This window comes from Taeniopygia guttata, chromosome Z (genome assembly GCF_048771995.1).
Source record: "Taeniopygia guttata chromosome Z, bTaeGut7.mat, whole genome shotgun sequence".
In the NCBI taxonomy this organism is placed as follows: Eukaryota; Metazoa; Chordata; class Aves; order Passeriformes; family Estrildidae; genus Taeniopygia; species Taeniopygia guttata.
In genome coordinates this window covers 56,316,114-56,331,681 of record NC_133063.1, presented here as the reverse complement: position 1 = coordinate 56,331,681, position 15,568 = coordinate 56,316,114, and the positions used below count along the sequence as shown (strand labels likewise).

The window sequence follows — 15,568 nt, the reverse complement described above, 5'->3', positions numbered from 1 at the left end:
GAAAAATCATATTTCATAATTAATCTATTTGAGAATCCTGTCGCTTTAAAATATTTTTTTGCTTCATTTTACACTGACTTTTTTTTTTTTAATTAGCATGAAGCCTAGTTACTTTTTACCAGGAGACAAAGAGTGCCAAACATAACAGATCTAGGAGACTGGAAAACAAACAGGTGGGAAAATTAATAATAAGTACTCATATTTATGCTTGCTATAAAAGGAGTCTTTGTGTTAGAGGAAGAGAGATAATGCATGACATGCCATCTGGTTTGCCTGGAGATTGGACAATGAAGTTTTCAGCTCACAGCTGGTCCTAGACAAGGCATTATCAACCCAGCGCTAGAATAGAATCAGCCCACAGACAACGAAAAATAGGACAAAGCAAGAAAGTGCTTCATCTGGCAGGATTCGGAAGCAGTGCCATTGGCAGTCACATCTGCATGTTCATCTGGGAGATTGATATACTCCTTGATCTCCTGTTTTATTAAACTTTTGCACCAGGATCTATGAATTAACACTTTCAGCTACCTCCTGTTAGGTAGGACATTCTGTCTCATCCTGTTGAACAGTGCAGTAGTCACAAATGTGTAATAGCAAGTACTTATACCATGTTTCCAGCTTGTAAAACATGGGTAAAACATCCCTTTGTAATAACTCACAGGTAGCAAAAGTTCCTTCCTCTTGGAGTATCAAACAGAAACTCTACTCAGATACATTAAGTTGTCCAAAGATAGTTACTCAATCTATACTACTTATGCAAGCTTATAGATTCTCTCAAAAATTGGAAGAGTTGCTCATGAGAGCAATTTGGTGTAGAGGCATACAGATAACTTGACGGAGAAGTGCTGGGACACAGTCTGGAGTTGCCCCTTTCCCCTGGAGGACGGAAAATTATTACATCCCTGGTGCTTACATGGGAAATGTTAGGCAACCCAAGATCCCATTTCACTTCAGCAGAGTCAAGCTAAGGTTTTCAGTTATTTTCAGAGTGATACATGACCAATCTCATCTCATACAGACCAAGAAAAACTCCAGATGTTGAAAGGGAAAGTGCTCCATGGGTTCTGTGACAACTTCTGCTACAATAATAAGTAGAAGAGTATGATAGAGAGAAAATTATTTTCTAGGATGGTTTAATGCTGTGTGACTATTTCTGTTAAAAGCAGGCATCACAGCATCATTACTTTTTAAGTATGAAACATACTTCTGGCCTTGTCTGTCCTGAAAGAAGTACACACTAGAACATATCTAAAAATGAATTTTCAAAAGCCAGAGAAATATACTGAACAAATCACACAAACTCTAAACAAAATCTTCATTCAAACACAGCTATCCCATGGGAGCTACATGCAAAAGAGCATGTGGAGAACACATTACAAATATTATTCATATCACTCAGAAAACTGCCAAAAGGGTCTTCAATATTAAAATAACTCATTAAGGGAAAAAAATATGACTGAGGGAAACTCTGGATTTTCTTTTATGTTAGCTTTACTTTAAAAAGCTTTAGATTGTCTGGAGGCTGACTGACTTATGTGTGCTTAAAATGATATCTCTGCTTTCATAGAGACATCCATATGATCACATAACAGTAGGTAATACAAATTCCCCCCATTCTAGGGGTTCTACTATTGTCATAAAGTTCACTCATTTTAACACTTGATTCACAGGATGGATAGAACAATGTATATCCAGCTACAGATAAAAAACTAAATTCAAAAATGACCCTCAAATATGGTATCTCTTTTTTTTTTCCATAAAGTATGGGAATCTTTCTGGTATCTTAGCTGTCAGTCTCCACATTAGCATGTTTTTGGTTTTAGTAGTATCAATAACGTACATGAACTGAAATTACAGAAATTATATGCAAAACATTTTTAAATATTCATTGTCTTTCCTGACTGAAAAAAACCCCACCACCATATATTCAGATACAGGAATGCTTGAGCATATTGTCACAGCAGGTAAGTGATATCAAACATACTCTCTGAGTATTTATTTAATATAAATTCCATTTTTAACCAGTGTTTACTTACCAATCCTGCACAGCATTGAAAGAGTCTTCATTTGTGATGTCATACATTAAAATGAAGCCCATTGCACCCCGGTAGTAAGCTGTGGTAATTGTTCTGTACCTCTCCTGGCCTGCTGTGTCCTGAAACAATAACAAACAAAATTTTTACATTGCACATAAATTGAAAACATTTTTTTTCTTTTTTTTTCTTTTATAGAAATGAAACAGTTATTGTAAAACCCTGTAATCCTGAAAATAAGTAGAAATAAGGAGAACTCTGTATTGGATCATAACAGGAGGGATGTATCAATTCTGTTATGAAGGGAGAGTGGAGAGCGACAGAAAGGCATGGCCCCCTGTCAACCCATATATTCTGAGTCATTAGTGATTCATTTTATTCACTCTGAGAGTTAGGTAAGAACTTTCTCTTCTGATTCTGCCTTATGCCTTCCTGTGGGACTCAGATTCAGTCAAAGAAAGAAACTGAGAGTTTCTAGACAGGCAGATGCCTGGGAAAGAGCTGGAGAGAATGTAAATAATTCTTTATCTCTCTTGTTTTTCACATTGTTTATAGTTAAATTCTATCACTGTGCGTCAAGCACTTTGCACCAATGGTGTGGCTTGTTTTCGCTTCAGAACCAATGGATTTGGTCCTTACGAAGCTCTGTATAAAAGAGCAGTGTATTTTGAATAAATCAGGGTTTCACTCTCATGCAGCCTTCTGGTCAGTCTCTTCATTCCCGTCCTGCCTCGACAGCGACACCTTCCCAGTGTGACAGAAGTCTGGATAAAATACTGAAACAAAATAGCATCCTTAGGACCTTAATTACGAGAACAGGATGGATCCTGAAACCAGGAAACATCTGGAACAAAAAGACAATGTCTAATTTTTCTGGTTTTGTGATTTTAATCCACAGGTACTCATGTCATCAAACACCAATACAGCTTTCTGTACGCTGTATGGCAGTGCTCTTAAAAAAAAAAAAAAAAAAAAAAATTTGCTATCAGTCCCTTACCTCAACTCAGTTTTCTCTCTCATCTTAATCAACTGTCTTTAAAGGAAGAAATGTAGAAATATGTCTTATCTCCTATTCCTAACTTTCTTTATTCCCATTAAAAACTTTTCAGGGTAGCAACAAGCTTTTAATAAATTTAATGCAATATCCAGAATAGTGTTTAGTCTAGAGAAAAGAAGGCTGGCAGCAGGTGTCATTAATGATTTTATTAATATAATATAAATATTTCAAGACAGGTGCCAAGAGGATGGTGCCAGACTCTTTTAAGTGGTGCCCACTGACAGGACAAGGAACAATGGCCATAAATTTAGCACAAAAAGTTTCACCTCAGCTTGATGAAGAACTTCTTTACATTGAGGGTGGCACTGGAGCAGGCTGCCCAGGGTGGTTGTGGAGTGTCCCTCTCTTGGGAAACCCAACCCCTACCTGGATGTGTTCCTGTGTCACCTTCACTGGGTGACCCCACATTGACCCAGGGGTTGGACAAGATGATCTCCAGGGGTCTTTCCCAACACTAAGTATTCTCTGATTCTGTAAGACAACCACCTATGTCTGCGCTAAAATTGAGACACAATAGAAATATATGAAATATGGGAAATGTATAACTATTTAATGTTCCAGCCTACCTATTTAATCCTTTAAGCCAATAATATGAATAGCATTACAGGAGACATATTTCAGTGCAATCCTGTAATTAACAGATCATCTGTGCAAATTTAATTTTAACAAACTTTGAAAATTAATATAATTATTTTCAATGTTTTTTCAATAGCTAGAAAATTAAACAGATAAATTCATTTCATTTACCTTCCTACAAAGAAGACTAAGCAGTAACAAACATATTTGGTAGTTTCTAGTCTAGAAGTACTTCCTTGTGAACAAATGAAAAATAGATTAGGCAGGCCTCCATTTCTGCATATATATAATCTTTTTAATAACGTAATAAAAGAAGAAAAGGAGATTCTACATGCAATAGAAAACACTTTTAGATTAAAAAAAAAATATCCAAGGTCATCACTGAAACTAACATTATGTAGAATATATGATTCCTGTTGGTCCTGGATTACAGTAGCTGCTGCTTTGATGTAGTTTCAGTGATTCAAGATGGAAAGCTAAAGTAGTAGTTAGACTTTAGCAGGTCTCACATCCCTTTTGTGGGAAAGGCCAGGCAGACCTAAACTGTTTCTGTTTATGCTCTGAACTGGCTGAGCCTCTATCAGCTGTGATCTGGAACTTGGATGGGTGCTCCGAGATGTTCTGGTGTTCCTGAATATTAACGTGATAAGATATGCACTAAAGCTGTGAATATTTCATTTATGAAAAAAGCTTTTTTTTCACTTTTTTTGTTTGTTGGGTTGTTGTTTGGCTTTGTGGGGTTTTTTGTTGCTGTTGGTTTCATTTATTTGTTTTTTTCTTAGAAAAAACATCTGGGAGGGACAGAAGCAAAATATAGCCTGCAGCAAGCATTTAACCTGTCCAGGAGGGGATTTTCAAACAAATTTTATTAATGTCTATCTGCTTAGTTTTTAGTTAGAGACATGTTTGATTAGAATATATGACAAGCAGGAGGCCACTGTTACTGAAGACAATTTAGTTTTGCTCTGGGTGGTTTCCACTGAAGCCCACCTGCAAATAAGAGTGAAAAGCCCTATCAATAAAGCCAATGATGCTTTCTGTCACAGACACCAACTATTTTCTGTTTAGTGTGAAGCCATGTAGGGTGGGCTTAGGAACTCTTGATTATAAAATTAAATAATGAAAATAAGAAACAAGTTTAAAGGATGACAAATCAAGACAAAAGTTCTTAAATGATTTTACACAAAGGCAGGAAGCTGCAGATAAAGATCCAAACACTGACTGACTCTGGGACAGAAGATGCTTGTCTGGACCCATGTTTCTCAGTCTGGAAACAAACCAGGTATTTGGACTTGTTCTTAAATTCCAGTTCATAATTCTAAATTCATAGCTAATGCTATGTTAATAGATGATAAAAAAAGATTTTCTAAAGTGATATATACATGGCATAGATGGATGACCATTAATAAAGGGGATTAGATTAGTTCCAAATATAGATAATAACATTCTTCTTTGTATTATTTTATATTCACTTGCTATAAAGAAGAAATTAAAATTTTAATAGGCTTAATGCAAAATTTATGCAGTAAAGTTTTTATGACCATGTAAGAAGTGAACCCAAATATAAATAACCAATGTGTCAAAACTTTTGTGTCCCACACATTCATAAGCATGTTCTTTGTATTCAGACAAGAATTTGTTCATAACTGCCCTAATGATAGGTCCTTTCATATGACCATCAATGAACTTAAATACCATTTGAGGAGAGATAGCACATTAGAAAAATAATAAATTTTAATATTAAATATTATATTTTACTATACTCATTTTGTTTATTTAAAACAGATAATACTATGTACATGGTCTTTCTATTTATTAGCTTTTATTCTTATGGAAGAACTAAGCATAAAATATTTTATTTCAGATTTTATTATATTTATAGTTGTACATCACCATGATTGTGTCTTCAGGTACTGTTATATACTTGTACACGAAGAAAACTTTCTCCAATTCAGGTAGGGCTACTGTCTGCTGCTATGTTTTCTTAGTCTATTTGGCAAGACCACAGAATTGATCTGATGGCTGTCTTTTTAGATTTAAATTCTAAAATATAACATCTGTACTTGCACTGACTGATGTTTATTTCTAAACAAATGAAATAAAATAAGCCCAAGAAAGAATAAAATTTGGCCTATTATTGACTGGCGTTTTAAAGAATGCAGTTCACTTTTATCTTTGATGAGCAGAAAACAAGACACATAGATCATGTTGGAGTCTTCTTCATTCATGTAGTTAATGTCTGGTAAGAACAGATGATTGTTTATTAAACAAGTGGAAATGCAGAAGGGAATGAAGGAGAGTGAGGGAATGCTTTATGAAAACTATCACACACAAAAGATAAAAAGAGGTATTTGAAAAATCTTAGATAAAACACACATACAAACACACACACAAATCTCAGCAGCTACAAGACATATTTTAAAATATTACATTCACTTTCATAAATTCAATTTTTAATACAGATACACTATTCCATTTACTTCTGGTTAGCTGATCCTATCTTTGTGAATTTTTTTTAGTAGGCATCAGATTTTAATTAATAAATAACATTATTATAAGGTTTAGTGGTCACAGTACTTTAGAAATTGTCCATTTTCTGAGCATTGTGTACAGCACATTAGCTAATAGCCCACAGTCTTGAGTATTTGTAAGACTCTGATACTTTCACAGATTTCCTTTTCATGTTTTGATGCCTCTAGCATGCTTTGTTTGGCTTCTTTTCTTAACTGATTCTTTTCATGTATAATAGAAATTAGTCATCTGCAAACCTTTTTGTGCTCCCGATCGTGATAAGCATGATTTCATATTAAAAAAATTCATTGTTTTTTGCAAGTGATTCAATAGCTAAAAGGACCAGTAAAGATTTTCTATCAGTAAAGGTCTTGAAGAGGGCGCATACATCTGTAGAGAGGGAAAGAAGAATGGTAGAGGTACAGATTGAATGCAAAATATCTGGTTCTGCCTCTTGATAAAGATAGCAATCTGGTATGCTTTTGGCAAACTCTCCTTTCATTCCTCCTGATCGTATATGTATCAAATGATAGGCAGACAAGTAATTCCATATTACCTTGGCTCTTCATTTGAGTTAAACTTAAAGCTGTGAAATTTGACATACAATAAAAAAATAAGCAAAGATATGTTAGTTGTTTGTACAGTAACCACATGAATCGCTATTTGTGCTGTGTTTCTCTCTTTAATAATGTCATGATTCTGATTGTTACTGTGGAACTGCTATATAATTGGAGGCTTTAGTGTATGGAGAATGCACCAGCTGCTGATAGCAATGCTCCCAGAGGATTGGAGAGATATCCTGTAATAGCCATCTGTGAAAGTAGAAACATTTGAGGACAGGAAGCTGTCTGACTTGAGAGGAAATCATGAGTTTCACATGAAGATTTAGGGGGCTGGAAATTCTCAAAACACAAACCAAGGTTCTGACAGTAATCCTGGAGATACTATTTCATATCTTACTTGCAAAGCACAGTTATCTAACTCAACAGAAGTAAACTCCTCCTACTGTCAAGTCCTGCTAAGCTATGAGACTATGCCATACCAGCTTAGACTTTGCCACTGTTTTTGCAATCAGTTAAATAGACACTTGAATTTCTCTGTTGTGTGCCCTCCCTCTCACCCACACCTAGAATTACACCACTGACAGGAACAATACTTTATGCAAATAACTTGCAAGGGCAGTTGCTCATTATTAACATAGGCTGTTCTGAAGGTGGAAACAGACAGCATTTGGCAGCAAGAACTTTTAATGAGCCTGTCATAAGAGTTCAGCCTGCAAAACACAAAATTTTTAGCATGTTTGAGTGACTTTGTGCCACTGCATTTCTGTTCTGTATGCCAAACATACAAATATCAATTTTAGATCAACTTTCTCACTACAAGTTTTATTCATATCATAATACAGCTTTTTCCATGTGCCATAAACCAGGAAAGAGTAGAGGAGGATTTATTGGATGGTATTATAACTCTGCTTCCCATCCACACCATTTGAAGGTAAGGCAAATAGAAAGATAAAATTAGATATGTGAATTGGGTGAATCCTCAATTTGCCAGCCAAATGGTTTTTTGTTAAGTTAAAGAAAACTGGCACAGCAATCAAGAACCTCAGCTCCCTAATGAGTTTCATTTTTCTTTCCTTCTGTTGCTACCCTAAGGTTATTTAGATATTCAATCAAAAAGCATATGTATTTCTCTAATTTTTCTGATCTCTCCTCAGGTATTTCTGGAGTCTCAGGAGAAAAAGGATAAAAATAAAAGTATGATAAACCATAACCTCTCCCCCCCCCAACCAAAACTCACAAAAAACCCTCCACAAGCCAAATATTCACCCGCCTCAGAACGAACCAGGAAGAAAAAAAAAGAAACCCACAAAACAAACAAAGAAATAAAGAAAAAAACATCAACCAAAGAAGTTATTTAAGGAGCAGCTGATGCTGTTGAGTCAGGGATGGGTGAAATTACTTATATTAAATGAATACTTATTCAAAAGTACTTCTCTCTTTTATAGAGAACATAGTGAACATTAATTCTATTGGCCTTAGAGTAGAAACATTTCACCTGATTGGTACACTAGACTTAGGTCAGTGTGGTAGAACATATCTATAAACAATATTAACAGAAAACAAGATAACAAATGGTTCACATTCCTCTCTGACTTTTTCCCAGGCTTAGCTTGGCAGAAATCTTTCTCTTTTTCTCTCTGACTGAATTGAGAATATCCACAGGAGCAAGAGAGGATCTCTGCAAAAATCTCTTGAGATGAAGAGAAAACCTACCTGAAACCTGCTGCTAACCACCCAGAAAGAGCATCTGTGGGTTTATATCAGAAGCAACAGGACAGGGCACACAGAAAGAACAGGGAGAAAAGCCACTGGAGCAGGAGAAGCTAATTATCCCGGGAGCACTGTTTCTCAACAAACAGCACTTTCAACAGAAAGCATTAGGCATACAGAAACACAGACAGATGAGCACTTACAACAAGGAAAGGAAAACACAGTTCAAAACACTTATTTTAGCTAATGTATGCACAATAGATGTAACAGAGTGTATTGCCAATTCAGTCTTTGCTTATGTACCTATTTTCTGTTAGCAGCTCTTTGCAAATTTCTCATGGTTTTGGTCTCCCTGGAAATCTGTCTTTTATATTCATATCTGTATATGTATATATATATATACACACACATGTATTTATACATGTATAAGTATATGAGTGTATCTGTGAAAGCATACATGTGTTTGTAGAAATATATATAGGTATTTGGAGCTTGAAAAGCCAGCTACTCAGCTTGCCAATACACCCTTGCTAACCTTACGTGCTAGTCCTTACAACTCTCCTCAAAATCAGAGCTGACAGTTCCTTCCTCCAACAGGAGGGATACAGGAACATGGTAGGGCTAGCTGGAAATGTCTGGGCTCAGAGCAGTGGAGAAAGGCATCATTCCAAACGTGGCTGATAGCCCTCGGGGGCTGTCCTGGCAGGACAAAGGTACAGCAGAGCCTGCACTAAGAGACTGGCTCCTATAAAGGTCCAGGCTGGCATTGGAAAAGTATTTTACTGCCAGATTAACTTTCTCTCTCTCCATCTATGGAGCTGCTCATTGCACCTGAAATTAATAGAATTTTAAATTTTCTGCTTTTCTCCTTTCCTGTTCTTTCTTCTCTCTCCTTTATTTTTTATACTCACATAATATGTCCATTCTCTGCAGTTCAGTTATCATGCCTTCTTAACACACAAAATTTAGGAAAGCAGTGTAGCACTGTCTCCTTTCTAGCCCAGTGGAACTTGACCTCAGTTGCCACCAGTTCTGGACCCAACTTTTGAACCCTGCTGCCATTTCAGTTCATGCCCCCCTCTTTTCCCATCACAGGCTGTAGATTTCTCCTAGTCCTATCTTCATTTTGACTGTAGTCTGTCCTAATTTGCTGGATGTGAGGATTAATTCCTCTTGTCCTTCTTCCTCATCTTTGGACATGCATTGGATCAATAGAACTTGGCATTATCCTCAGAAGTAAAACAAGATAAAATACTCTTTTATACTTTAATCAAATTTCCTTTTAAGACCTATGAAGAATTTCTTTCTGAAAGAGCTCAGGTTTTGCTTTCGAGATTTTTTTTTTCCTATTTTATGACAAGTGTTACAAAATCAAGGGTTACATACTGCTACCAAAACCACACAGTGGAAATAATGACCCCATAAAATCTAATTTTCACTTCATGTACTATTGAAAGTATATTTTATGAGTCATATTAAAAGGTAAATGAATATTGAAGTACAGCTTGTCACCACATCTACAGAAAAAAATAGATAACTTTCTCTTTGTATTATTTTGAAATACTTGTAAAACAAAATATAAAAATTTCCTCCCATTTTTCAAGAAAATAATGAAACAACAGAGACACATTCTGAAAAAAAAAAAATAGCTCTATACAAGCAAAACCAGTAAAGCTGTGACAAGTATCTTTGCTTTACAGGTAGTTATTACCATTCAGGAAGCAGCACATGAGAAATGTGTGACATTCTTAGTTTTGCCAGTTTTTGTTTTTTAAGACTCCTGCTCCCCGTCCTGAGATTGTACAAGAACAGCAATGGCTTTTTTCCCTCTTTTTAATTTTTATACTCAGAGATCAAAAATGTGTTCTGGTGCATAATGAAAAAAAAAATAAAAACTTTTAATATAAACTGAAATTAATATATTATCAATGAAATTCTTACTAAAACCAAAATAATTTCAGAATGCTGAAGTTCCACTGAATTCTGGAAAAGCCTGAGAGGATCAGAACAACCTGCATTTCAATGAAAAGAAGAAGAAATATAAGATCTGTGATAACATTACAAGAATCAGTAATCTTAAAAACCTCATACTCAACTACAGGAAACCTTCAGACTTTAGAGAAAGTGTCCTTAAGCTCCAGGAGTGTACTTGGTAATTTGGATACTAAACAGTGACTGTTACACTTACAGTGGGATGGCTATAGCTGGAAAGGTCATTCCTAATGCTGTGAGACCTATGGAAAATAAGAAGTAGAGCTGTTTCATCCACAGATGTCTTTCATTTAGCTGTGAGCAGAAAAAAACACTGATCTATATTGGAAGTTAACAGAACTTAGAGGCAAGTTGACTACTATCATATAAACAAAGAACAATGTTGAAGGATATTGGAATGCTAGAATATATTGCTCTTCCCATTTCTGTACTTTGATTATATACTTAGAAATCTTTTCGTTTAACTGCTTCTCTGTAGAACTTTTTATTCACAAAATAATAATGTTTCATCTTTCTCTTTCCCTTCTTATTCATTCTTCTTCTGAATCTCTAATGCCTTTCTATATTAATATTCATTATTCATATTTAATTAACTTACCCTTATTATTCAGGATGAATTGGGATCCACTGATAGCAAAATATTTGACCAGCCATTTTGATAACAGTTCTATGTTAGTGGCTCATTGCACTGAAAAAATTTTCATAATGGTGCCATCATATTACAATATTATGCAAGTCTTTATCCACTGATTAGCTAACAGTACCTCTTGGCTATTGAGACCTAAGAAAATAGGTCTCAATAAGAAACTCTTTCCTCAAGATATCAGTGAGCTTAGGACTCATTTTATGAGCTTAGTATTTTGTTCTGGGTCTTTTTTAGAAGCACAGTCTTATAACACTCCAACTCTAAGAGAAAAATTACCTCATAGTAAAAAGGACATTTTAAAATCATAAACCAAGCACTCCTGCCAGAAACTCTCTCCCCACCTCTACTTTTTCTTTTGATAAGCCTCTGTGTTTAAATCTGCAGTGAAGTGTCTCTCATTTGGAACAAATTACAGAAACATTCCTATTAAATATTAACAATATCCCAAACCTCCCCAGGAGTAAATGAATGCAATTCTAGTCAGAATATTAAGTTTAAAAACATGTTGAAAGGTTCACTGGAATTACTATGAACTTTTGCTATATTTTCTTTAAATTTAAAATCTATAAAAAGGAAAGAAGACAACTTGCAACACAGAACTAGACACATTTTACCTACTTTAGGTAAGAAACTATAAATGCAATATTTCTGGAAGGGTACAGGCATGGCAGAAGTCCAATCCCATCCAGAACTTATATGAGGGCTGGTAAAATGCAGAACTTTGTGCTTCAGAAAACCTGCTGACTATAACTGCTGGGCTACAGTGCTACAGTGCTACAATAGCTTCTTTCTATCTTGAGAACAAAATGCTGCTTTAGAGCGGTCTGGGAAAGCCCTTGAAGGATGATCTGTAAGTAACTTCTGTACGCTCTTCCTGTGTCTGTGGCACCATTGTTTCATGGGGAAAGCAAAAAGATACCAAAGGAAATTCTGGAAATTCTTTGTTTATCACACCTTAGACAGGTATTTTATACTCTCAGGCTCAGCTGAAAAAGCACTTGTTATTTTCTGAAGAACCTCACTAATGACGTACCCAAAGCACAGAATGCACCATTCTCTCTCCACCAGCAACACAGTTCCTTCATGTATTTCCTGGGACTGTTCCCTGCACTGACACAGAGCTATTGAGAGGTGTGTTTTCAGGACACTCTCCACCAACCTCTCTCTTCCATTTCTGAATCCTTTGTTTTCCAACAGTTTTTTATCCCTTTGTGAGAGATGGTCTGAAGTTTCCTTCATCTGCCTCATGACCATCGCAAGGACCCTGAAGCCCCCTGACAGGAGCTCTGGCCTGACCAAGGTGGATGCTGATGCTTGCCAAGTGACTGTGAGCAGGTGCACTCACTGTGCTCCTACAGATCATTGCATTCAAACCAGATGTGACAAGTGGTGGCTTGTCCCTGCATGCCTGCACCTGCTTCACAGACCAATGGGCTCTTCACAATCACCCATCAATCTTGCCCACTTTCCAGCCAGATGCCACTCGTTTTGGCTAAGGATTATATAAACTGTAAACTTTTGGGAAGACTTTTGTTAACCCCCACGGACAACAGCAAATCTATGTGGCTGGACCATCAAGGATATAATCTTGGACAGTAGTAGCTATATTCCCCTTTCCCTCCTTTCTCTCTATTCTTTATTTCCTTTTTCTGTCCCCTCTATCACATTTGCTGTTGGTACCTCAATAAAGGTGCATTTGTTGTGATTAAACTGATGGTCCTCCGCTGTTTGTCTTTTTGCACTTTGGGATCGGTTAATGAACCATCACAACACCCCACATGAGCGAATTGTGGCACCCTTTTTTACTGCACAGAAGTCCACTGCAGCTTTCAGACAGTTATTGACACAAAGGTGATTCAAGAAAGACCAAGAATCTGGCTCCAAGTCATTTAGACTTAGAATGACTACTCTAGTTCTTTCAAAGTCAATCTTTAATTACCAAATCTTGCAATATGCTGGAAACCACCTTTTCCTTACCCTTAATTACTTTAGTTTCCTTGTGCTAGAATTAAGAGGACACATTCCCTATAACATAAAGATACTTTTGTTATCAATATGCTGCTAGAATTATCTACCTGTAAGATTTATCTACTAATTTGGGGAAATTCTAAATTGGATCGAAGTCACAAAAAAGAGCTCTCATCAAAGCAAGATGGAACTCTTAGATATACTATAAGCACTCCTAAAATATCTTCTGTTAGGAAAGAAAGTTTAAAGATGCCAAATAGATCCAACAATTTAATCTATTACATTATGTAAGAGTGGGGTTCTTTCCAAAAATGTATAATTTTCATCCAAAACAAAAGGACATTGTGTTCTCTTGCTTGTCAATAAATACATCTGAACTATGGCTGCATATCAAAAGGTCATGCTTAGAACACTTCTCTATTGTCCTGGTATTTGATGAGAGACATGTAACTGAAGAGAGCACAGGTTATTCTAACCAGAAAATAGTTATTTAACATGAAAATGTGTCAGCAGCTGACACTGTTTAATGCACACCCACCAGTCATGTGTGTTACTTTTTCATGGTTTAAAACAGCAAATTATTAAAGAATTATTTGTAAAAAGAAATTAAATATGTCAGGTGTGATTAATCTATGAATCTTGAATTATTTCAAGTACAGTGCCCTTATATTTGCATTCTCTTTTAGAGAATTCTTGCATAAAGTGGCATAATTAAATCATATATCATCTAAATTTGGCCCTTGGTATCTATTTTTCTTTTAGGCCAGACTGTTTGAGAGCTGTGTGCCTAGCATATGCATAAGAATATTTAGCAATTCTAATGACTTTGTAATTTTAAAATCAAACTTTGAGGAAAAAACACAATCTTACCAGAAAGCGTAATTGCCAAGCCTCAGAATAGAAGGAAAGGAAAGGGAAGGGAAGGGAAAGAAAAAGGAAATGGAAAAGGCAGAGGCAAAGGCAAAGGCAAAGGCAAAGGCAAAGGCAAAGGCAAAGGCAAAGGCAAAGGCAAAGGCAAAGGCAAAAGGAATTTCATTTGGAAGGGACTGTCCCATGAAAATTTCAGTTGGAAGAGACTGTACAATTGTCTGACCACTTCAGAGCTGACCAAAAGCTACAGCACGATCTTATGAGCATTGTCCTGTTAAACACTGACAGGTTTGGGGGTATGGACCTCATCTCTATGAGAGAAAGAAATGTTATTCAAGAGTTTTTCAATAAACAGAGTAATAAGGAAAGCAAAGAAAAGGTATCAAAGATTAAGTTTATTAACTAGGAAATTTTTCTCCTATATTTATATTGCAAAAAGCACCAGGCAAACAAAACAGCAGCAAGGAATAGCCTTTGAAGTTTTAGAAGTGTCCATAGAACCTGGCAAGAGAATAAGGACTGATTCTTAACAAAAAAGTATGTCAAAAACTTTATAAATGCATAGCTAAGCTGATGCACTTTGATAAAGAGACATTTCCAGAAATCTTGATGAAGATAAGTATTTTTTATAAGGAATTCAAGTTCAGGTGCTTTGCTGGATGATGACTAGGACAGCAATCACATCCCGGAATCAAATATTAAATGAGCCAACATTACTCCTCGGACTTCTAAGAAAATCTAATTTTTTTATACGTAGCTAAAGAAACAGAGGTGACGGTTACCAAAATTTGTAAAACTAATATTTTGCATTTAGAACTTTAGAAAAAACCTGAAGCTGCTAATACTTTATGATTTAAAAGCGATAGACATCTTTACCTTTTACATATGAATAATAGCTTGCTGTGACTCACAGACAGTAAATAAAAAGACCATATGAAATGAAAAAGATAATATAAAAACTTCATTATTTTACTACTAAATTAACTGAAGAAATAATATTAGCACATGGGATTATTGATGCAAGGTTATTTCACTGGAAAATGCTATACTACTCAAATCAACTTTTGCTGAATTTTATGTTTGTGTGAAAAATTTCATGGCAGCAGGTAATTGGATCAAATTGCATCAAGGAATTACTGGCCAAAACCTTACAATAACTACCTCTGGAAATAGGTCATAGAGTAGAAATCCAGGGAGTAGCATACTCATTAAAACATTTCCTTAAATCCATTATTGGATATAGAAAACATGGCTATCCATGTCTGGTTTTGAGTTCATATTTACAGACTTATAAATCATAACATCCACAAAGGCCTGAGATGCCTAGCCACTTTACACCTGAGAATTTAAGCAATTATTTTGATGACTCACTTCTAATGTGTCACCCAAAAATGACAGATCCTTTTAGAATCCGAGCAGATAGATCTCTCAGTTTTCTGAGGAGCTCACAATGTTTTTAATTTCACAGTGCTAATTTTATCTTCATTTGCCTTATTTTTTAAGCAAGTGAAATATTTAATTATGAGATAAATTAACATGAAATTTTCAAGCAGAACACAATCAACGAAAAAAGTCTCCTTGCTTTTGTAGATACATAGTTGCACCATACCCATGCTTAATTTCATTTTTATAACAAAATGCG

The 15,568-nt window shown here is 35.6% G+C and overlaps 1 protein-coding gene across 3 annotated transcripts in view; it reads right to left on the bottom strand.

The window, feature by feature from the left end:
* The window catches only part of RAB3C (RAB3C, member RAS oncogene family), a 152,507-nt gene that overhangs the window by 92,125 nt on the left and 44,814 nt on the right, over positions 1-15,568 (bottom strand). For all 3 annotated transcript variants that reach the window (XM_041711299.2, XM_072922403.1, XM_002187873.7), the window contains exon 3: positions 2,037-2,155. In XM_041711299.2, coding sequence (XP_041567233.1) covers positions 2,037-2,155 — 119 coding nt within the window. The remainder of the gene's footprint in view (positions 1-2,036; positions 2,156-15,568) is intronic.